This window comes from Hypanus sabinus, chromosome 2 (assembly GCF_030144855.1).
Source record: "Hypanus sabinus isolate sHypSab1 chromosome 2, sHypSab1.hap1, whole genome shotgun sequence".
Lineage (NCBI taxonomy): Eukaryota > Metazoa > Chordata > Chondrichthyes > Myliobatiformes > Dasyatidae > Hypanus > Hypanus sabinus.
The window spans coordinates 154,916,841-154,940,594 of record NC_082707.1 but is presented as its reverse complement, the minus strand read 5'-3'; the positions used below and the strand labels follow the sequence as shown (position 1 = coordinate 154,940,594).

General features: G+C 37.6%; 1 protein-coding gene across 2 annotated transcripts in view; it reads left to right on the top strand.

The window, feature by feature from the left end:
• Positions 1-16,649, top strand: part of kiaa0586 (KIAA0586 ortholog) — a 524,067-nt gene extending 507,418 nt beyond the window's left edge. The window contains exon 31 of one of the 2 annotated variants that reach the window (XM_059957145.1): positions 16,260-16,649. In XM_059957145.1, coding sequence (XP_059813128.1) covers positions 16,260-16,393 — 134 coding nt within the window. In that variant the 3' untranslated portion in view covers positions 16,394-16,649. The remainder of the gene's footprint in view (positions 1-16,259) is intronic. The other variant, XM_059957155.1, reaches the window with a different exon arrangement.
• The last annotated feature ends 7,105 nt before the right edge of the window (positions 16,650-23,754 follow it).

The following is a 23,754-nucleotide window of genomic DNA, read 5'->3' as shown; positions in this document are numbered from 1 at the left end:
ACCTGTTCTACTTCAGAGTGCCATCTGGCTTTCAAAAATATCTTGTAATGATGAACCACATATCAGCTAGACTTAGTATGCTCAAGGAACTGTTGGAAGGAGAATCTGTCAGTGATCCTTGAAAGTTGGATAATGTTGCTTTAAATGGCCCCAGGTGCTCCATTCAAGCTTAAGAAGATAGCATTTGTATTTCAAGAACACCATCTGTGACAACAGGTTTGTTAGGTATTTAAAGTGTGCAGTTGAAAGGGATTGATGTCAAAGTCAGTAGAATTGAGTATTAAGAGAAAACATGTAAATAATATTGTTTCAAGTCTTTCAGAGTGGGAATGATGTACAATTTCTCACAGGTGCTAGTAATTTGCCTATTTGTTTGCAGGAAGTTGTAGCCTTAGATAATTTTTTTGATTTATGAAACATCTTGACGAGTGACAGCACAGCTTACTAAAAGAGCTTTTAATGCTTTCAAGATTGTAGGTTTTAATGGATCGGACAGTGATATAAACTTTACAAATAAACAAACTGCTGGAGGAACTCAGCAATCAGACATCATCCATGACGGCAGAGAGATAGTCAATGTTTCAGAGTGAGACCCTACATCAAGAACTCCCTGACCCGCTGAGTTCCTCCAGCAGTTTGTTTTTTTTTCTTTTTGCTTCAGATTCCCACATCTGTAGAGTCTTGAATCTCCATATAAACTTTGCAAATATTTTGTAATCAAAGTGTTTGGACCTTTGCTCTTGCACCTTATATAGCTGTATTGAGCCTGGATCTGGAGTATTGAGCTCTTTACCTGATGAAAAGAGAGTGCGGCAAAGGTTCTCCAGACTTTTCCTGGGATGCTGAGTCCATCACATGAAGAAAGATTGGACCTTTATTCTCTAGAATTTAGAAGAGTGATTGGTCTCTTAACGTGACATGTTAATAGAGTGGACAACCAGATGACATTGGGTAGAATGTTTCCCCTTTCTAAGAAGTCTAACACTCAGTGTCACAATCTCAAAACAAAGGTTAGGCCATTATGGACTGAAATGAGGAGAAATTTCTTCACTCAGCTAATGGTGAATCTTTGCATTATTTGGATGTTTGTGGAGTGAAATGGGGAGTCCTCTTTTTCCCTTATTAGGAAGAGCGACAGCCTGTGGTATGTCAAATTACTGAGTGAACGAGTAGTCTTTCGGGTACTGCAAGTCTGTGTCTTTATTGATGCTTTGCTGCCAGCTTGAATGCTCAGTGGGGGGTACAGATGCTGTTTTGCTGGTGGAGGAGCAGAGTCGTCATTTGCTGCTGCTTATGCATGGGAGGGGGAGCTGGGGGACTTTGGGGTTCAACATTTAACTGTCATTCATTATTTGGGGCACTCGTCTGTTTTTGTGGATGTTTGCGAAGAAGAGGAATTTCAGGATTGTATATTGCATACATTTCTCTGACATTAAATGTACCTATTGAAACCTATTGAATTAATTACATTCAAAACTCAATAAATTTATGAATTTCAGTCATCAGGAGATTTCCATATAGCGTAGGAAAATGACACTGCGATAGAATATTGCACAGGATCATGTTGAATGGAAGACTAGGCTCAATGGACTGAAAGACCTACTCTATTTTCTACATCTTTTGTGTCCCTGTTATGTTCTTATTTACCTCCATCATCTTCTGAATAAAAAAATTATTCAGTCATTTTATTTAGTAATTAAAGTAGCAAGGTAAAATGGACAATTAAAAGAAGTAATTGAGTTAAGAGTAGAGTGCTTCCATCAGAACAATTGTATTAGCTGAAAGGATATTCAGGTGATTAATTTGGCAAATCTATAATGGATATCCACAGATCTTATTTTTACAACTTCCAGGTGATCCATTATGCTTAGATGCAGGAACAAGAAAGTGCTTCCAAATATTTATCTGTCCATTTTCAGATCTCTGTAAAAAGAACAGTCTAGGTGCTTTTCTTAATGATTATTATGTTTTTTTTTGTGAATAGATATCCCATACAGAAATATTAGTATTTTGCAAACTGAACAAAATATAAAGTCCTGCTGTTTTAGTCTTTCCATGAATTCTGAAACAGGTTGAAAGGCTAACTCATTTTCAGGAAATATTTCTGAAGTTCCCAAAAGCAAACCATGCAGCAGAGATATGTTTGTTTATAAAAAAAAATGATTTCCAACTTCTTCTTGTTGAATGGATAAGTGCAATTGAAAATGCTTTAGAAGTTTGATTTTAAAATTCCAGTTTTTAAATCTAATACTTTTGTACAAATGCTACCATTTTGCATATTTATAATTCCGGCCAATTTTTCATTTTTCCATTCCATTTTTTGAATCTTTTCTACAATTAGAAGTATTAACTACTTCCAAATTTATTTTGACAATACTTGAAATATCACAGCTTCCTGTCACATCTTTTCAAAGGAATATGGAAGTCTCTAGGGTGTCTTGAGCAAGGAAAAACAAACTGAGGAACAAAGAAAGATTTACTTCCTTAAGTACTCCCTTTGAAGTTGGTACTCTAAAATGAATACTGGTTGAGTACCCCTTATCCGAAAATCCAAACTCCGTAAACTTCCGAAATCCAAAGTTTTTTTGGGTGTTAACATGACAGTACAAATTCTACAAAGCACTAGGAAGGTTCCCAGGTGATACACAGGTCTCTGCACGTCACAGACATTTCTGAAAAGTGACCTTACATATGTAATGAACAAAAGTTAATGAAAAAAATGTAAAACATTGCATAAAGCAAAAAATGAAGATCTTGAATGTGTATTGAAAGAGTGGATTTGTCAATGTCAGAAGGAACATACTATGTGGTGGGACAGTTGAGGCACAGTGGAAGACTTTCAAGGAGATTTTTCACAGTGCTCAACAAAAATATATCCCAGTTAAGAGCAAGGACAGTAAGGGTGGGGAGAGCCAGCCTTGGATAACTAAGGAAATAAAAGAAGACATCAAACTAAAAGCTCATGCATACAGTTGCGTAGAGTAGTGGGAAAATGGAAGATTGGGAAAACTTTTTTTATATATATTTTTTTATTAGTTTTTCAAAACATTTTACAAATTAAAAACCCCAAATCCCAATGAGGAACATTAAAACAGTGCAAAATTAAGCATACAATAACAATATGCTACAAAGGAAGAGAATTTAGCAAAAAAAAAGCACCTGAATTAAAGACAAGTAAGCTTAGTGTCCTCCCCAAGCCCCACAACACAAGAAAAAAACAACAGCAACTCCAGACCAACCACAACACAATATAGAGAGTATAAGTCTGGACAGCCAAACTCCCAGACTGTGAATACACTCAGCAACAGAGGGTAATAATGCCTTCTACCAGAAAAAAAAAGGAGCTGAAAGCAAGGGACCGAAAAGAAAAAAAAAACCTAGTCAAGAGGAAGGTTATGAAAGTACTCAATAAAAGGTCCCCAGACCTTATGGAACTTTAGATCCGAATTGAGAACTGAATAATGAATTTTTTCGAGGTCCAAACAGGCCATGATGTCGTTAAGCCATTGAGCATGAGTGGGCGGGGCAACATCTCTCCATCTGAGGAGGATCAAGCGTCTAGCCAGGAGAGAGGCAAAGGATAATATTCAGGATTTGGTCGGACCCAGACATAAATGTGTCTCGCCCCAAAAACCAAACAGAGCAATTAAGGGGTTTGGTTCTAGGTGCTGATTCAGAATACACGATAACGTAGTGAAGACATCTTTCCAGAATTTCTCCAAGCCAGGACAGAACCAGTACATATGGATGAGAGAGGCCACACCCCTCTTGCATTTATCACAGAGCGGACTAACGCTAGGGTAGAATCGAGATAGTTTAGATTTAGACAAATGGGCTCTATGAACAATTTTAAACTGTAAAAGGCAGTGGCGAGCACAAAGAGAGGTTGAGTTAACCGATTTGAGAACTGAATCCCAACTCTCCTCAGATAAGGAGATATTTAAATCCTGCTCCCAAGCCATTTTGATTTTATCCATGGGGGCCCGTCGTAAGGCTGCTAGTTTATCTCGGATGATTGATATTAAGCCTTTACCTAGTGGATTCATGGAAAGAAATAGGTCCATAGCATTTTTCGCAGGCATTTCAGGAAAGTTAGGAATTAAAGTGTCGGATTTAGAGATATCTGAAAAAATGAGCATTGGGCAGATTGAACTTAACAGAGAGCTGCTGAAAAGAAGCAAAGCGATTATCAATGAAAAGATCTTCAAAATGTCTAATGCCCTTCCTATACCAAACCTGGAATGCTGAATCATATGTAGTAGGTAAAAAAAGGTGATTATGAGCAATAGGGCTGGAAACGGAAAACCCCTGGAAACCATAGCATTTCCTGATCTGAGCCCATATACGCAAAGTGTGTCTAACAAGAGGATTAGCTATTGATCTGGGCAGACTACTAGGGAGTGCAGAGCCAAGAAGTGCAGAGATAGATAATTCTTTAGTGGAGCTCAGCTCCATCGCCACCCAGTTAGGGCATTCGAGTTGGCCATGGAAGAAAGACCAGAAGGTAGCACAACGTATATTAGCTGCCCAATAATATAAACGAAAGTTGGGTAAAGCCATGCCACCCTCTTTTTTAGATTTTTGGAGATGGATTTTATTAATTCTAGAGCGCTTATTCTTCCACAGATATGACAAAATAATAGAGTCTAAGGAATCAAAAAAAGATTTAGGAATAAAAATTGGGATAGATTGAAATAGGTATAAAAATTTGGGGAGAACATACATTTTCACAACATTAATACGACCTACCGAAGACATAGATAGAGGTGACCATTGTACCAGACTCTGTTTTATAGCATATGAAAGATTGGCAAAGTTTTCACGAAAGAGATCTTTAAACTTCCTTGTGACTGTAATTCCAAGATAAGTAAATTGATTATGGACTACTTTAAAAGGGAGATCATGAAATGTTAGTTCTTGTGCTTCTTTATTAATTGGGAGAAGTTCACTCTTATGTAAATTAAGTTTATAGCCAGAGATCTGGCTAAACTGGTCAAGAAGTGAAAACGTTAGAGGTAAGGATGTAGACAGATTTGAGAGAAAGAGTAATAAGTCATCAGCATAGAGAGAAACTTTATGCTCAACACCCCCTCTCCAAATCCTAGTCAATTCAGGGCAGTTTCGAAATGCTATCGCCAGAGGTTCCATAGCCAAATCAAAGAGAAAGGAACTTAGGGGGAATCCCTGGCGTGTGCCACGTTTGAGATTAAATACTTGGGATTTCTGAAAATTGGTTAAAACAGAGGCAGTAGGACGCAGGTACAGCAATTGGATCCAAGAGATGAAACTTTGGCCAAGGTCATATTTTTCTAAAACTGCAAAAAGGTAGTTCCACTCTATACGATCAAATGCTTTCTCCGCATCGAGGGAAATAACACATTCAGGAATCCCAGTTGGAGGTGAGTATAAGATATTAAATAGATGCCGAATGTTAAAAAAAGGGAAACGGTTTTTAATAAAGCCTGTTTGGTCATCAGAGATAATGGAGGGAATGACGGTTTCTAATCTATGAGCCAAAACTTTAGCTAAGATCTTTACATCGACATTGAGCAGAGAGATCGGCCTATACGAGGAGCACTCTGTTGGGTCTTTGCCCTTTTTTAAAAGAAGAATAATAGATGCCTCACTGAAAGAGGGTTGCAATTTGCCGTAATTAAACGAGTCAGATAATACTGAAAGTAACTGAGGAGAAAGAAGAGAAGAGAATGATTTATAAAATTCTACAGGGAACCCATCAGGTCCAGGAGATTTCCCTGAGGACAGTGCAGAAATTGCAGTAGATATTTCTTCTAATGACATAGGCGCATTGAGTTTGGCTTTGAAATCAGATGAAAGTGAGGGGATATTCAGATCCTGTAAAAATTGATCAACAGAGATATTGTCATTCAGAGATTCAGAGGAATAAAGCCGAGAATAAAATTTTTTAAATGCGTCATTAATTTCTAAATGATCTGATGTAAAGTCTCCGTTCCTCCTTCCGGATCTTTGTAATATGTTGTTTGGCTTTGGAACACCTCAGCTGACTGGCTAGGAATTTACCAGACTTATCCCCATGAATGTAAAAGCGACTCTTGCTTTCAAGAAGTTGGCGTTCGACAGGTTGAGTGGACAGAAGGTTAAATTTAGTTTGGAGTTCAACACGCTTCTTGTATAATTCAGGGTTCTTAGTTTGGGCATATATTTGATCCAATTCTTTAATCTGGTTAATGAGGTCTAATCGATCTGCACGGGATCTTCTGTTGAGATTTGCTGTGTAAGAGATTATTTGCCCCCTCAGATATGCTTTCATGGCATCCCAGACAATCTGGGATGGCACTTAAGGTGATGTATTAGTGTTAAAATAAAAGGTTATCTGATCCTTAATAAATTTTTTAAAATCATCATTCGATAGTAAAGTTGGATCAAACCGCCAGTGTTTATTCCTCTGAGGGAGACCAGGCAAATTCAGAGAGAGAGTAATTGGGGCATGGTCAGAGATCAGTATACTCTGATAGTCACAAGAGTGGGCAAATGGAATAAGTTAGTTATCGAGTAAGAAATAATCAATTCTAGTGAAGGTATGGTGAACATGTGAGAAAAAAGAATAATCTCTCTCCGTAGGATGGAGGAAATGCCATATATCAGAGATACCATAATTAGAGAGAAACGATTGGATAGCTAAGGCAGATTTAGTAGGTGGTCTGGTAACAGAGGACGATCGATCCAAATTGGGATCTAACCAACAATTAAAGTCACCACCCAGTATAAGAGAGTATGAGTTTAAGTCTGGTAGTGAGGGAAAAAAAACGTTCAAAAAAATTAACATCATCAAAGTTGGGGGCATACAGGTTTGCTAGTGCAACTTTAGTGTTATATAGTTTACCAGAAACAATAATAAAACGGCCATTTATATCAGATATTTTATTATGGAGTTCAAAAGGAATATTTGAGTTAATAAGAATGGAGACTCCCCTAGCTTTAGCGGTAAAGGATGAATGAAAATGCTGACCCGCCCACTTTGACAAAAGCCGGGAGTTATCAGAGCAACGAATATGAGTTTCTTGAAGGAAAGCAATGTCAGCTTTGAGTTGTTTGATATGTGAGAATACCTTCCTCCTTTTAACAGGGTGATTCAATCCCTTTACATTCCAGCTCACGAATTTAAGTGCACTAGCCATTATCGATTACTAATGCATAAAAGGCAGAAGGCATATAAAAAGTCAAGCAGTACAATAGCAGTCTGGGAGCAGAGATGTAAACATAGATTCGTAAAATCAACACATATACATGTCCCGAGCGATAAAGAGATATAATATATACAGTGAGTGATGTTGGAACTAGAAAATCCACCCCACCCACACAACCCAAAACTAGACGGCTACCAAAACAAGTAGCTAGCTCTACCAAAAAACTTAACCCAAATACAACTTCCAGATCTGTGTCATTAACAGCAGTTCCGTATAAATACTATAATAAATAGTAACTAGTTTATGCACTAAAAAACATAACTACAGATTAGAACACCTTCTGCAGGAATATAAAACTTAATACAGAGAAAATCGGAAGAGGACCAAAACTAACCTGCCAGTGAAAAAATTATAGAAGAATAAAGTAAGAGAAAGGAAAAAACGGGATAAAAAAGAGAGGAAAGGGAAAATTATAAATTCAAGATGAGTATTTATCAACCATTTACAGAGAAGAGAGAAAAAATTCAGAAATTAGAAAAAAGGGGTGAAGAAAAGAAAAAAGTATAATAAAATAAATAAATAAATAAATAAATAAATAAATAAATAGATAAATAGATAGATAGATAGATAGATAGATAAATAGATAGATAGATAAATAAATAAATAAATAAATAAATAAATAGATAAATAGATAAATAAATAAATAGATAAATAGATAGATAAATAAATAAATAAATAAATATTAAAAAGGGGGAAAATAGATCGACAATTAAACTGTGAACCAACAAACAGGAAGGCCTTCACTGAAGACTACAAACCTCCAAAACAAGTTAAAGTCAGTTGTAGAACTCTGTAGATAAAGTTGTACAACAATAAAAGATAGATTTCACACACACCAAATCCAGGGAGAGATTGTCAACAGCCCTTAGAGTTTCGATGAATAATGTCTGAATGATTCAAGTAAAGTCTGAGTCCAGAAAAAGTAATTTTACTACGAGAAGTACTTATCCACCATTTTAGGAGGTCTGATCGGGTTCCGAAGATGGCTGGATAGCCGGAAGACTTGCCACAAATGTGATGCACCATCAATAATTCACACTGAGACGTAAGGCGAGATATCGGCTTTTATTGGCTGGAAGAAGGAACCAGGAGTGAGTGACCATCATACTATGTCCTGGAGACTGAGGCAGAGGATCAGGCCTTGATCGCCTTTATACAGGGGCCTGTGGGAGGAGCCACAGGAGCAGTCAGAAGGGGGCGTGTCCAGACAGGCACATAGTTCACCACAAAATGCTTCAGCTTCCTTGGCTGACTTAAACCATTTGTATTTCCCAGTGTTAAGTTTGATTCGTAGATCAGCAGGGGAACGAAGCGAAGGTTTAAAACCACGATCAAAAAGCACTTTCATTGCGCCTTTAAACTCAGCGCGCATCTTTAAGGTCTAGGGTGCAAAATATTCCACAAAGCGAATGGTTGTATCCTGGAAAATAAAAGAACCTCTGCGACGTGCCTCTACGATCAGACGGTGTTTTACCTGGTATTGATGGAAGCACAAGATTACTGGTCGCGGGCGGTTGCCCAGAATTCCGGCAGGAACATGGACCCGGTGTGCCTGTTCGAGCTCAGGCGGGTTCGGGAGCAAATCTTTCCCGAATATCTCACAGAGAAACTCGGCGAAAAACTTCACTGTTGATCCCTGTTCGGTGGCCTCTGGCAGTCCAAGAATTCTAAGATTGCAGCATCTGCTGCGATTTTCGAGATCCACCATTTTGAAAAGGAGTTTGTTACACTTTTCCTCCAAGCTGGAACAGAGAGTCTCCAAGTATCGAACACGACTTTCTAAATCTTCAGAAGTCGAATCGATGTGAGATAAGTGTTGGGCCTGTTTGCCCACCTTGTCGTTGATCTGATCAAGTTTGTCCTCCAACTGTTTGAAAGCGGTATTAAATTCCTTTAAAATTTTGTCTCGGAGCTGACCGACCGCAGCCAGGGTCTTGTCTGAGAGAGCCAGAGCTTCCTTTCTCCCGGATTTAGAGCTCTTGCTAGACATTGTAAGTTAGATGTGTTCACAGGCAAGTAAGAGGTACCGAAAAAGTTCCTGACTAAGGTTTAAAAAATGGAGACATTTAGTGCAAAGATAGCGACAGTAATGGAACAAAAGTTCGGAGCAGCTAAGCAATCGCCATCTTATCGGAAGTCCTGATTGGGAAAACTTTAAGCAGCAACGAAGTACCACTAAGCGAGCAATAAAGAAAGGGAAGCTAGATTATGAAAAGAAATCTAGCACAAAATATAAAAAGATAGTAAAAGTTCTTATAATTATTATATAAAGTTGAAAAGGTGGGCTAAAGTGAATGTAGGTCCTTTGAAGAATGAGAAGAAGGAATTGATATTGGGTAACGAGGAAATGGCCGAGGCTTTCAATGACTATTTTCAGTCAGTCTTCACAGTGGATGATACAACTTACATGCCAAAGAGATATTACAAATGCGATGGGAGGTGAGGACATTGATACAATAGCTATCACTAAAGAGGTAGTGCTGAGCAAACTTGTGGGCCTGAAGATAGACAAGTCCCCTGGTCCTGATGGAATACATCCCAGGGTACTGAAAGAAATGGCAGAAGTTATAGTAGAGGCTTTGGTGATAATTTACCAAAATTCTCTGGACTCTGGGCTTGCCCTGGCAGATTGGAAGACGGTGAATGTAACACCACTTTTCAAAAAAAGATATAGGCAAAAGTTAGGTAACTATAGGCCAGTTAGTTTAACATCTGTAGTTGGGAAAATGCTTGAAGCTGTCATTAAAGAAGAAATAGTGAGGCATCTAGAAGAAATGGATGCATCAGGCAGATGTAGCTTGGATTTAGCAAACATAGAAACGTAGAAAATAGGTGCAGGAGTAGGCCATTCGGCCCTTCGAGCCTGCACCGCCATTCAGTATGATCATGGCTGATCATCCAACTCAGAACCCTGTACCAGCTTTCTCTCCATACCCCCTGATCCGTTTAGCCACAAGGGCCGTATCTAACTTCCTCTTAAATATAGCCAATGAACCGGCCTCAACTGTTTCCTGTGGCAGAGAATTCCACAGAATCACCACTCTCTGTGTGAAGAAGCTTTTCCTCATCTCGGTCCTAAAAGGCTTCCCCTTTATCCTTAAACTGTGACCCTTTGTTCTGGACTTCCCCAACATCGGAAACAATCTTCCTGCATCTAGCCTGTCCAATCCCTTTAGTATTTTATACGTTTCAATAAGATCCCCCCTCAATCTTCTAAATTCCAGTGTGTATAAGCCTAGTCGATCCAGTCTTTCTTCATATGAAAGTCCCGCCATCCCAGGAATCAATCTGGTGAACCTTCTCTGTACTCCCTCTATGGCAAGAATGTCTCCTCAGATTAGGGGACCAAAACTGCACACAATATTCTAGGTGCGGTCTCACCAAGGCTTTGTACAACTGCAGTAGAACCTCCCTGCTCGTGTACTCAAATCCTTTTGCTATGAATGCCAACATACCATTTGCCTTTTTCACTCCCTGCTGTACCTGCATGCCCACCTTCGATGACTGATGTACAATGTCACCCAGGTCTCATTGCATCTCCCCTTTTCCTAATCGGCCACCGTTCAGGTAATAATCTGTTTTCCTGTTCTTGCAACCAAAGTGGATAACCTCACATTTATCTACATTAAATTGCATCTGCCATGAATTTGCCCACTCACCTAACCTATCCAAGTCACTCTGCATCCTCTTAGCATCCTCCTCACAGCTAACACCGCCACCTAGCTTTGTGTCATCCGCAAACTTGGAGATGCTGCATGTGATTCCCTCATCTAAATCATTAATATATATTGTAAACAACTGGGGTCCCAGCTCTGAGCCTTGCGGTACCCCACTAGTCACTGCCTGCCATTCTGAAAAGGTCCCGTTTACTCCCACTCTTTGCTTCCTGTCTGCCAACCAATTCTCTATCCACATCAATACCATACCTCCAATACTGTGTGCTTTAAGTTTGCACACTAATCTCCTGTGTGGGACCTTGTCAAAAGCCTTTTGAAAATCTAAATATACCACATTCACTGGCTCTCCCCATCCACTCTACTAGTTACATCTTCAAAAAATTCTATAAGATTCGTCAGACATAATTTTCCTTTCACAAATCCATGCTGACTTTGTCCAATGATTTCACCTCTTTCCAAATGTGCTGTTATCACATCTTTGATAACCGACTCTAGCAATTTCCCTACCACCGATGTCAGACTAACCGGTCTATAATTCCCGGTTTCTCTGTCCCTCCTTTTTTAAAAAGTGGGGTTACATTAGCCACCCTCCAATCCTCAGGAACTAATCCAGAATCTAAGGAGTTTTGAAAAATTATCACTAATGCATCCACTATTTCTTGGGCTACTTCCTTAAGCACTCTGGGATGCAGACCATCTGGCCCTGGGGATTTATCTGCCTTTAATCCCTTCAATTTACCTAACACCACTTCCCTACTAACATGTATTTCCCTCAGTTCCTCCATCTCACTAGCCCCTCGGTCCCTTACTATTTCCGGAAGATTATTTATGTCCTCCTTAGTGAAGACAGAACCAAAGTAGTTATTCAGTTGGTCTGCCATGTCTTTATTCCCTATGATCAATTCACCTGTTTCTGACTGTAAAGGACCTACATTTGTCTTGACCAATCTTTCTCTTTTCACGAATCTATAAAAGCTTTTACAGTCAGTTTTTATGTTCCCTGCCAGCTTTCTCTCATAATCTTTTTTCCCTTTCCTAATTAAGCCCTTTGTCCTCCTCTGCTGGCCTCTGAATTTCTCCCAGTCCTCAGGTGTGCCGCTTTTTTTTTGCTAATTTATATGTTTCTTCTTTGGACACTATCCCTAATTTCTCTTTTCAGCCACGGGTGCACTACCGTCCCTGGTTTATTCTTTTGCCAACGGCAGGTCTTGTTTGACAAACTTACTGAGTTCTTTGAGGATATAACGAGCGTAGTGGATAGAGGGGAACAGATGGAGTTATTTCTTGGATTTCCAGAAGGTGTTTGATAAGGTGCCACACAAGAGAATTATTCATAAGATAATTGCTGCATAGAGTTGGGGGTGATGAATTAGCATGGCTAGAGAATTGGTTAATTGATAGCAAGTAGAGAGTTGGGATACATGGGTGTTACTCTGGTCAGCAATCAGTGGTGAGCGGTGTGTCGCAGGGGTCGGTGTTAGGCCCACAACTGTTCACGTTGTACATTAATGATCTGGAAGAGGGGTCGGAGTGTAGTATATCTAAGTTTGCTGATGATACTGAATTGAGTTGAAAAGCAAATTGTGCAGAAGATATGGAGAGTCTGCAGAGAGGTATAGATAGGTTAAGTGAGTGGGCAAGGGTCTGACAGATGGAGTACAATGTTGGTAAATACGAGATCATCCACTTTGGAAGGAAAAATGAAAGCAGATTATTATTTAAATGGTAAAAAATTGCAACATGCTGCTGTGCAGAGGGACTTGGGAATGCTTGTGCATGAATCACAAAAGGTTGATTTGCAGGTACAGCAGGCATTAAGAAGGTAAATGGAACGCTGTCCTTCATTGCTAGAGGGATTGAACTGAAGAGCAGGGAGGTTATGCTGCAACTGTACAAGATACTGGTGAGGCCACACCTGGAGTACTGCGTGCAGTTCTGGTCTCCTTACTTGAGAAAGAATATACTGGCTTTGGAGGCGGTGCAGAGGAGGCTCACCATGTTGATTCCAGAAATGAGGGGGTTAGACTATGAGTTGTCTGGGACTGTACTCGCTAGAATTCAGAAAAATGAGAGGAGATCTTATAGAAACATGTAAAATTATGAAAGGGATAGATAAGATAGAGGCAGGAAAGTTGTTTCCACTGGTAGGTGAGACTAGAACTACGGGACATAGCTTCAAGATTCAGGGGAGTAGATTTAGGATGGAGATGAAGAGGAACTACTTTTCCCAGAGAGTGGTGAATCTGTTCAATGAAGTCGTGGAGGCTACATCAGTAAATATATTTAAGACAAGGTTGGATAGATTTTTGATAGTAGGAGAATTAAGGGTTATGGGGAGAAGGCAGGTAGGTGGAGATGAGTCTGTGGCCACCTCAGCCATGAAATTATTGATGGCGGGGCAGGCTCGATGGGCCAGATGGCCTACTCCTGCTCCTATTTCTTATGTTCTTGTACACCACTTCTTCACTTCTGCAAACATCTGCTGATCATGAAAAAGCAAAGATCTATCACGACAAACAAAAATTGAAGATATTTGTGAATATTCAGCAGGCTGAGTGCAGAAATTTAGGAAAAGGCACATCATTAAATTTTTTAAATATTTGTGGTGATAAAGCATCTGCTGATCATGAAGCAGCAGAAAAATACATTAATGAGTTTGCCAAGATTTGTCACTGATGAACATCTAACATCAGAACAATTCTACAATGCTGGTTGTTTTTACACCTTACATAAAACCTAAAAAGCATAAAACACAAATACAGTATAGTGTAACCTTTTAATCACAACATGACATTGTAGTGGATGCTGAAAGCCTGGTGTTGTTTGTTGTTGTTCAACAGCTGAATGCCACTATGTTGCTTTTGTTACCCTGCACACATTATATTTGCATTATATTAATGGTATGTAATAATTTTTACTGTTAAGTACAAAAGTGTGATGTGTATAAGACTACTTAAATTCAGAGTCAGAAATGATCGTGCTCCCAATCTAGTCATTATATATTCCAAAATCCAAAAACATCTGAAATTGAAACACTTCTGTCCCCAAGCATTTCAGATAAGGGGTATCAAACTGTAATACTATTGTAACATGAGGCAATATCCAGACCTTCTGTGTTTTATTTTGTTTTTATTAAATTCAAAACATAGATTCTGCTTTATGGAATTTAAGTATCACGTGAAATCCAAATACTTAAAATTAAGAGTGACTAGCAACACAGTACTATCTATTTATGAATAAGATCTGGTGATTTGATAACAGATCTTGCCCTTCTGGCATGATATTTAATGAGTAAACGTCCATAAGAAGCTTTGTGCATTTTATGTGACATTTTTGACAAGAGTCAATATTCCTCTAATGATCCTCTCCCTGTAATTAAAAGTTTAGCAATACACTAGATATTGACAAGAGACTATCATGGAATTTTCACTATCTCTGCAAAAACCACTGGGAAGCCAGTGTGGTCAAAAGACAATGCCATTGCATTTTGCTGGAATACTAACTGTTCTACTTTGACCAGTCTTATTTCAGTGAAAAAAAATTCTTTAATACGAATGACGATGATGATAATATTAATAAAAATTTAATTACAGGACCATGTGTTAGATATTGCAAGATCATCATCAGAAGCAATGAAGAGTTGGTTAAATAATATCTGAGCTACTTCCTGATACACTTGAAATAATTTTACATATCAAGCACCTGGTGCTGATAAAATAATTGCTTGCAAGTAGAGAACATACTGTTTCTTCTCTGTGTTGCTATATGTGCTGAATTGTAGTGGTAGATAGTTGGTGATTCTGAATTTACAGAATGCTATATCTGAATTATTTTGACATTACTTTTAACATAATATTACTTTCTTTTCAGGACAGAATTTATGGTTTTTGGTTGCGGAAGATGAAATACAGAATGGTTAAGATTGTTACATTTTAAGAGCTCTTCCACTTAAAGCATTTAATGGCTGCAATGAAATTTAACATTTACAACAGCACCACACCCTAAAAATTAATGCACATGTTGCCAATGAGAAAATGTGCCAGGGTTGCTTAGTTTTTCAGATGTAATAATGTCAATTATTGATTTAAATTCTTTGACATCTGGTCCTAATGCCTGGCTCACTACTGCACATCAAAAGCAACTTTATGTCAACTACCTAGACCATGTTCCATTCCATCTGGACCTAATGGGGAGTGCAGGATGCAGCAGCTGTAGGGCCAGCAGTTTATCCTCAAGCAATTACCCCACTGGCCATTCAGTCCCAGGAACATCAGTGCATGAATCAAGCCTGGAGACTGATTTTTTGCACATGCTGCCCATCACACCAGACCCCATTAGGCCATTTACAAGACAGCAGCTCTCCTGGAAAAAAAAACCATTTACAAGACAGCAGCTCTCCTGGAAAAAAAAACAACTATCAGACATTTGTTTTATCATCTTATGAACATATGTCAATGATGTAGAGTAACCATAATGCTCATGATCTTGATATTCCTTTGCTAATTTTTGATGTGCATCTGCTGAGGTCAGTAATGATCTACTTCTCTCTTTGAACATTAAACAAAAAGTAGCAATCAGTTTTACATTGCCACCTTTCACAGATTTATTATACTGCATATTTTACAACTGTTGTAGGACATAGCATTATACAAGCTCTTCAACCAACAATGTTGTACCAACCTTTTAGCCTGCTCCACAATCAGTCTAACCCTTCCCTCCCAGATAGCCCTTTGATTCTCTTTCATCCATGTGGCTATCTAACAGTATCTTAGATGTTCCTAATGCAGAGGTTCCCAACCTTTTTTATGGCATGGACCAATACCATTAAGCAAGTGGTCCATGGACCCCACGTTGGGTATACCTGCTCCAATGTATCTGCCTCTAGCACCACCCCTGGCAGTTTGCTTTATGCACTTGCCATTCTCCATATAAAACGTATCTCTGATATCCCCCCTCTACCTTCCTCCAATTACTTTAAGAGGATGTCATCTCATATTAACTATTGCCATCCTGGGAAAAAGCCATTGGCTGTCTACTCGATCTAGGCCACTTACCACCTTATACAGCTCTCTCAAGTTGTCTCTCATCATACTTTGCTCCAAAGAGAAAAGCCCTAGCTTACTCATCCTTTCATCTAATATATTATGTGATATTCAGGTGAAAATGGCCTTATACATTTTCTCCATAAACTGGGCTCAATCTGAGCCATCAAGTAAGCATATGATGATTGTAAAGGAAAGGAACTCTCATTTATTTCACGCATGTAGATAAGAAAATGAGCATCAACCTAAGTATGTTTAATTTTTCATTTATATGGAATCTGATTTCATGTTCTTTTCCTCCCTTTATTTTTAAGGTACAGAAGGATCTTCTGAACCTCAGGCAGGTCCTTTGAAAATGTCTGTAATTCTACCATCCATGAATGAAGACCAATCTGGCAGCATAAGCACAATAGATGGTGATGATACTTCCGGGGCTGAAATATTTTGAAGATTGGCAGCATTTTCTTATAAAATACTTCTAATACTTTCCATTTTCCTAACAATTGTTTAAAGACATTTTAATATGCAGTTTTTATAATCTATTTATCTTGCAGTTTCAACTTATAGCTACACTGCAAAATTATTTTCTTAAATTGAGTAGTATGATTTATCATATTAGAATCTATGTTTATAATTGTGTTTTGGTCATGTATGAATAATAAATTTGGAGTTTTTTATCAATGGAAAGATTGATAATATTAGTCTTTGTGGAAAAGCATTAAACTTTAATATAGTGTGTGTCAATAGATTTCCTTTATTCTGTCTCTCAGATCAATATATCTTTAGTAGTAAAGAACCAATACCAATTGCCACTTAAAGATGGTGAGAAAAACAAACTGAAGACTGCTGCTCTGACAGTTCACACATTCTGTCAACAAGCTGGCAGAAACATGCTCATCTTACAAATCTTTTTAAATTCATTATGTTTTTGACCAACAATCATTATTAGAAAAATTGAAAGCTCCTTAATATCTGTGCATCAGTAAAAACTAGTACACTAGATATGACCAAAGTACTTCTTATTGCCATGGTCTATTATTTTATAGTTTAAGTGTAGCTTGTGGAATAATTGCACTCAGATATGTTTTGTTGCTTTAACATTGGGAGATGCACCTTGTATCAAGTATTGACCATAAAAGAGACTTCGTAGCATGTGCATAGATTTGTCTAGCATAACTTCAGACACTTTGCACATGAGAATTATATATGCCTATATTCACACATTTTGCAATGCATTTCAAAACTGGTGTGCTTGTAATTTTCCTGTATTCTACAAACTGTTTTCTCAATTAAGATCATTTGAGCATTATGCTAAGTATTGTGGATACAATGATGTTGATCAATTGCATAAATTGTGGGATGGAGAAGGAGAGTAAAAGTTTAAACTAGATTGAGAAGATGATCTTAAAAACATTGTTATACGACTTGAAACATCATTCAAATTTAATCAGAGGAACTCTTCGTAATTAAGATAAAACAAACTAACTTCATTAAAATAGTAAGAACAGCCAACAGGCTCTGATTTTGGCATTCAGTAACAAAGCTGACATAGTCACTGCAGCCAGCTTTGTTATTTCATGGAAATTCATTGGCACTGGACACCCATATTCTCTTAGAAAATTTAAGAATAATGCAGAAGTGATTTTAATTTTAGATTTTAGTAATACAAAACTTTCATGACTAATGAAGAAAATTCTAATTTCACAGTACAACATGCAAAACGATCTAAAAATTCTCCGCCATGCAGCTTCTCTCTCAACAGAACCATAGATATGGAAGATAAATGACAACTAGCAATATTTGTTTACTGTATTTTTATAATGAAGATATGAAAGAGAAACAACAGACCTGATAAAATGAAAAACAACTTCCAGTACGACATGCTACAACATTGTTCTGATAGATACAATTTCTTCCATTTCTTTGCGTCATCTATTACAAACATCTCATAAGCTGATAGTCAAAATAGGAAGAAAAGGGTATTTTAATTGACAATTTCACCATTCAAGGGGATGGTTCATTGAACAAAAATCTGATGGAATAATTAGGAATTTGAAGGCAAACCAAGCCTTCATATAGTGGTTATTCTATAGAGGTTTTGAACAAGTGTTTTCTTTGAAGATAAGCAATGTTTACAGAATATAGCAATCTGTAAATCCTCAAATTGATACTCTAAAAATTATGCTCAGCGGCTATTTTATTAGGTATCGGTAATACAAATAACTAATGAACCAATCATGTAACAGCAATTCAATACACAAAAGCACGAAGATGTGGTCAAGAGGTTCAGTTGTTGTTCAGACCAAACGTTAAAGTGGTGAAGAAGTGTGACCGTGGAATGATTTTTGTGCCAGACAGGATGGTTTGAGTATCTCAGAAACTTCTGATCTCCTGGGATTTTCACACACAACAGTCTCTAGAGTTTACAGAGAATGGTGCAAAAAAAAACAAAAAGCATCCAGTGAGCAGCAGTTCTGTGCCCGAAAACACCTTGTTAATGAGAAAAGTCAGAAGAGAATGGCCAGAATGGTTCAAGCTGACAGGAATGTGACAGTAATTCAACTAACCACACTTTACAACAGTAGTGTGCAGAAGAGATTCTCAATGCACAACACATCAAACTTTGAAGTGGATGGGCTACAGCAGCAGAAGATCACGCACATAACAGTCAGGCAATCTTCGGCCTCCAAAACAATTTAGGGCTTCTACAAAAGACATGATGTCAAGCATCTTGTAAAATTTTCCCACCTCAAGAGTAAGGTAAAAAAAACAACAGAAATTTAACTAATGGTTTATTATTGTCACCTATACTGAGATACAGTTAAAAAAATTAGTTATGCAAGGCATGCATACAGATTACTTCAAAATACAAGTAATTTGTGGGCAAAACAATAATAAAATACAGAATTTAGTGTTACAGAGAAAATGCAGTATTGGTAGACAATAAGGTGCAGGTGTCAAGATGAGGTAGTTTATGTGGGAGAGAAGCTCGAAACGGGATAGGAGCTGTCCTTGAGCCTGGTAATAAATATTTTAGAGTTTTTGTATCTCCTGATTTGGTGATTCTACTATTTACTTTATGTATGCCAATCTACAAGTGATGAAGATAGTCTGATTCCAAAAATTGTGGTAGCAGAAACAATTGCTATAGAAATGAAATCATTGGAAATCTAGAAGGCTGAGGCTGTAATAATCCCAAACTGTAGTCTTATTCTGGAAGACAGTGCCAGAAACAAATTACTCACAAATCAATTAAAACTGGTTTGCAACAGATTCATTTTAGCACAAGTCACTGTAATGGCCTGTATTTCATGATGAACTCCCAAAATGCAAATATTGCATTGTCTTACAAATCAACAGCTTGCTGAAGTCCTTCACATCACCTTGATATGTCTCAAACAGCACCCACAAAATGCTGGTGGAACACAGCAGGCCAGGCAGCATCTATAGGAAGAAGTTCTTCTTATAGGTGCTGCCTGGCCTGCAGCGTTCCACCAGCATTTTGTGTGTTTTGCTTGAATTTCCAGCATTTGCAGATTTCCTTGTGTTTATGTATCAAACAGATTTTTAAAGACCATTGTGTAGGGTGGAGTCCAGGAAGCCACTATCTCTGGGAATAACTAGTTATGATGCAGTGCATGAGTTTAGTATTTTTACATAGATTTTACAAAGTGGATTGTTATCAATAAAAATACATGTATTGAGGTTCTATGTGTTTTGTAACACTCAAATTTCTGAATATTTTCTTAGCTACCCTTCTCCTATATCTTTACTGATATTTTAATGAAACAGCAATGAATAATTTAAAGCATCAATACAAACTGTAGGAATCTATACCTACCATTATCTTCTATGTAAATCCTTAGATATACCTGTATTTAGGTTTTAAAATGTATGAGTAAAAATCATCATTCTGTATGTAACTTCACTCTTTTGCATTGGCATTAGGCTCTCCAACACATAAATGGAGTTAAATGAGCTTGATCTAAAAGTCAAAACAAAGACGTGATTGTCGTGTGATCAAGGTTCAAAGTTAAATATTTCAGGGAATAATGTTTCGAACGGATAGACGAAACGCAAGAAGAAAGATGCCAGTCCTGATAATTAAGGATGATAAACCAGCACTTGTGGAAAGTGATCTTGGGATGGAAGATTAGGTAGTAGTAGTTGAAGATAAAAGACAAAAAGATACAAAAAATACTGTTGCGACTAGTTTATAGGCCCTTTTAACCAATTAAGGAACTGACTGTTTTTGATCTTGTTTTGTGTAACATGATAGGTTTAATCCTCTAGAGAAAAGTGATCGCAGTATGAAAGAATATTATACTGAGGTCGAGAGTGGCACACCAAAGTCAGAACTAGAGTTATAAAATTGAGCTAAGGCAATTGTATAAGAATAAAGAATATTTGGCTGAGGTAGATTGCAAAATTAGACTAAAAGGAGAATATGTAAAGACCAATTGCTTTATTTTTATCATTTGATTGAGAAATAAAACTCTATCATAAAGGTAATCCAAACAAAATGACAAGAATTTAAAAACAGAGTTAATTAAAAGGAGTGTATGATGTTGCCAAGCAGTGTTGTAAGCTGAGAACGAGGACCAACAAACAAGAACCAAAAAAAATGATGACAGAAGTCAGTAAGTAAGAATAAATTAGTAGGATTCTTTTTTTTTAATTTGTAGTGTTAAGACCAAGTTTACAAACAAAAAGTAGCAATGTAAAATAATTGTTTGGAGGGAGTCGGGATGGATTCTAGCAGGATTTGGTAGATTGGAAGGTGAAATATGAAGGATAAAAACAGGCTACTTGGTCTTTTACATTGACCACAGTTTAATATGATCATTGTTGATCTGCTGTCTCAATACCATATTGCTGCTCACTCCTTAGGTCCCTTGATAACATTTGAATTTAGCTATCTCGTTCTTATATTCAATAACTTAGTCTTTACTACCTTCTATGTTAGAGAATTTCACATATCTGCCATTCTTTGAGTAAAAAAAATCATCTCAGTTATAAAGCCTTATTACATATCCTCAAATGTGACTTCTCCGTCTGGATCCTTGTCTAGGGGAAAAGTTGGACTAGCTCTGTCAGAATCTTGTTTATTTCAATGAGATTACCATTTATTCTTCTAAACTCTAATGAATACAGCCCTAGTTGAATCAATCTGTCTTCATCTGAGTCCTACCATGCCAGGAATCAGTCCGGTGAGTCTTCATTGAATTCGATAGTAAGTATATCTTCTTGGGTAAGGGGGCACAAATTAGACACAATAATCCAGGAAAGGTCTGGCCAAGCCCTGTATAGTTGTAGCAAGAATTTCTTCTGTGCCCAAAAGATCTTACAGTGAAGATCAACATACCAGTTACATTCTTATATGCTTTGCTTAAGTAACAGGTGTGCAAGGATACTCATATGCATCAACATTTATGAGTCTGTCACAATTTAAATAATATTCTGCCTTTCTGTATTTCCAACCAAGATAGGTAACTTCACATTTATCCACATTGTACTGCATCTTTCATCTATTTGTTCATTCACTCAACATGATCTTGATGAATTTAGAAATATTAACATTTGGTTCCCTCATCCAAATTATTGATATATACTGTGAATAGCTGGGGCCCAAGCTTCAATTCTTTTGGTACACCTGTCTCTTTCATTTATTCCTGTTCTTTTTGTGACTTACGCCAACTATTTGTCAATCCATGCAAGTCCCCATGTACATTAATGTGAGGATTTATCAATTGACTAATGAAAATCAAAACATGCCACATTCAATGATATCAGGTTATCTATTACCAGGTTATCTATTATCAGGTTATCTATCTCCTGCGGGTTTATTGAACACAGTCTCATTTACATAAGTCCAGGTCCACTTTATCCTCTCCTTCTGATTATTTTATAATTGCTCTCTCAACACATCCTTTATTATAGACTCTTCCATTTTTTCTGATGTTAGGCTAAACAATCTACAGATCCCTGTTTTCTCATTTTTAGGTAGTGGAATTACACTTGTAACCCTACAATGTGCAGGAGATTTGCCTTAGTGCACAGGATTTTGGAGGATAACAATGACTGCATCTCTGGTTTCCTTGACTACTTCTTTTAGCACTCTGGGATGCAGACTGGGCCCTGGGATTTACCCAGCAGTGTTCTGGCAATAATAATTTCCTTTAATTTCTTCATTTCATATGAACCTTGTTTCTCCTGTATCTCTGGGGTATCATCTGTCTTGTTTTGTGAAGACAGAGTTAAAGTATTTCTTTATTTTCAAATCAGAGTGGTGCCGTGGTAGTGTAATTATTTGCGTGACACCATTACACCTCAAGGCGTCAAGAGTTTAGAGCTCAGTTTTGGCACTGTCTGTAAGGAGTTTGCACGTTCTCTCTGTGTTCACATGGGATTCATCCAGTTTCTACCCACAGTCCAAAGATATACTGGCTATTAGGTTAATTGGTCATTGTATATTGACCCATGATTGGGCTAGTGTTAAATCGGTGAGTTGCAGGGCAGCACAGCTCGGTAGGCCAGAAGGGCCTGTTCCACGCTGCACCTTTAAAATTAATGTAATTGTTGCACCACTTAATTGCTTCCCATTATAAATTTTCCTGCTTCTCACTTTAAGGAACCTGCAAATACCTTCAGTAATATTCCTTTTTTTTAAATACATGTAGAACCTTTTGTTCAAAGGTTCAGTTAATATCAAAGTATACAACTCTGAAAATCTTCAATTCTCCAGGCAGCCATGAAACCAAGAAAGATAAAGAAAAGAAAGGCAGCACAGTCATCAACCCCTAAATCCCACCTCCCCACAAACAAAAATGGATCAGGTGCATCGACCCCCAAATCTCTCCTGCACAAAAAACAAACAAAAACACAACAGGTACATCGACCCCCAAATCCCCTCGCTGCACAGAAAATGAGCAAAATGGATCAGGCATGTCAACCCTCAAATCCCTCCTCCCGCACAAAAAAAAACAAAACTGGATCAGGTCCCACTTTTATGCTTTTCCAAGTTTGCTCTCACATTCTATTTCCCTCAATCAAACCCTTAGTCCTCTTCAGCTGAGTTCTAAACTGCCCCCATCCACAGACTTCCTGCTTTTGACCTGAACTTTAAGTGCCACCTCCATGGATCTAATACTGTCTAATGTAAGCCCTAGCCCTTTGTGTCTACTGCAGAAAGGTATGTATTGCTGTCAAAGTTCCTGCATTCATTCCTTAAAGTAATTCATATAATTTCAGAATAATTATGTTTATTTATATAAAATGTTCTTAAATTTAAAAATATGAAAGTAAAGTTTTCAACTTCATTGACTTTTAATGAAGTGCCCCAGTCAATTATCGGGATACCATGATAGCTTTGCTTAAGCTCAGAAGTCTAATTTTGGATTGAACAACGTAAGTTTTCATTTTGAAGAATTCTATCATGTTGTGATCACTCTTCTCTAAGGGAACTCACACAAAATTATTAACTGAAAATCAAAAATGTCCGGTTGCTAGAAAACTGAAATAATGCTAGAAGCAGCATGTCAGACACAGTGTTTGAAGAAAAGAAACTGGAGTTAACATCTCAGGTCAAAGACCCTTCATCTCTGCAAAACTAATGAAAGGTCTTCAACTTAAAATGTTAATATGTTCTTTTTCCACAGAAGATTATTAACAAACCTTTCTCTGAATAATATCCAGTGTAGGATAGCCTGTTCCCCAGCTGACTCCTTGGTATATTGGTCTAATAAAATCATTTTGTACACTCTCCAAAAAATCATCCTTCACAGTACTTTTTATTATAATTAATTTTGG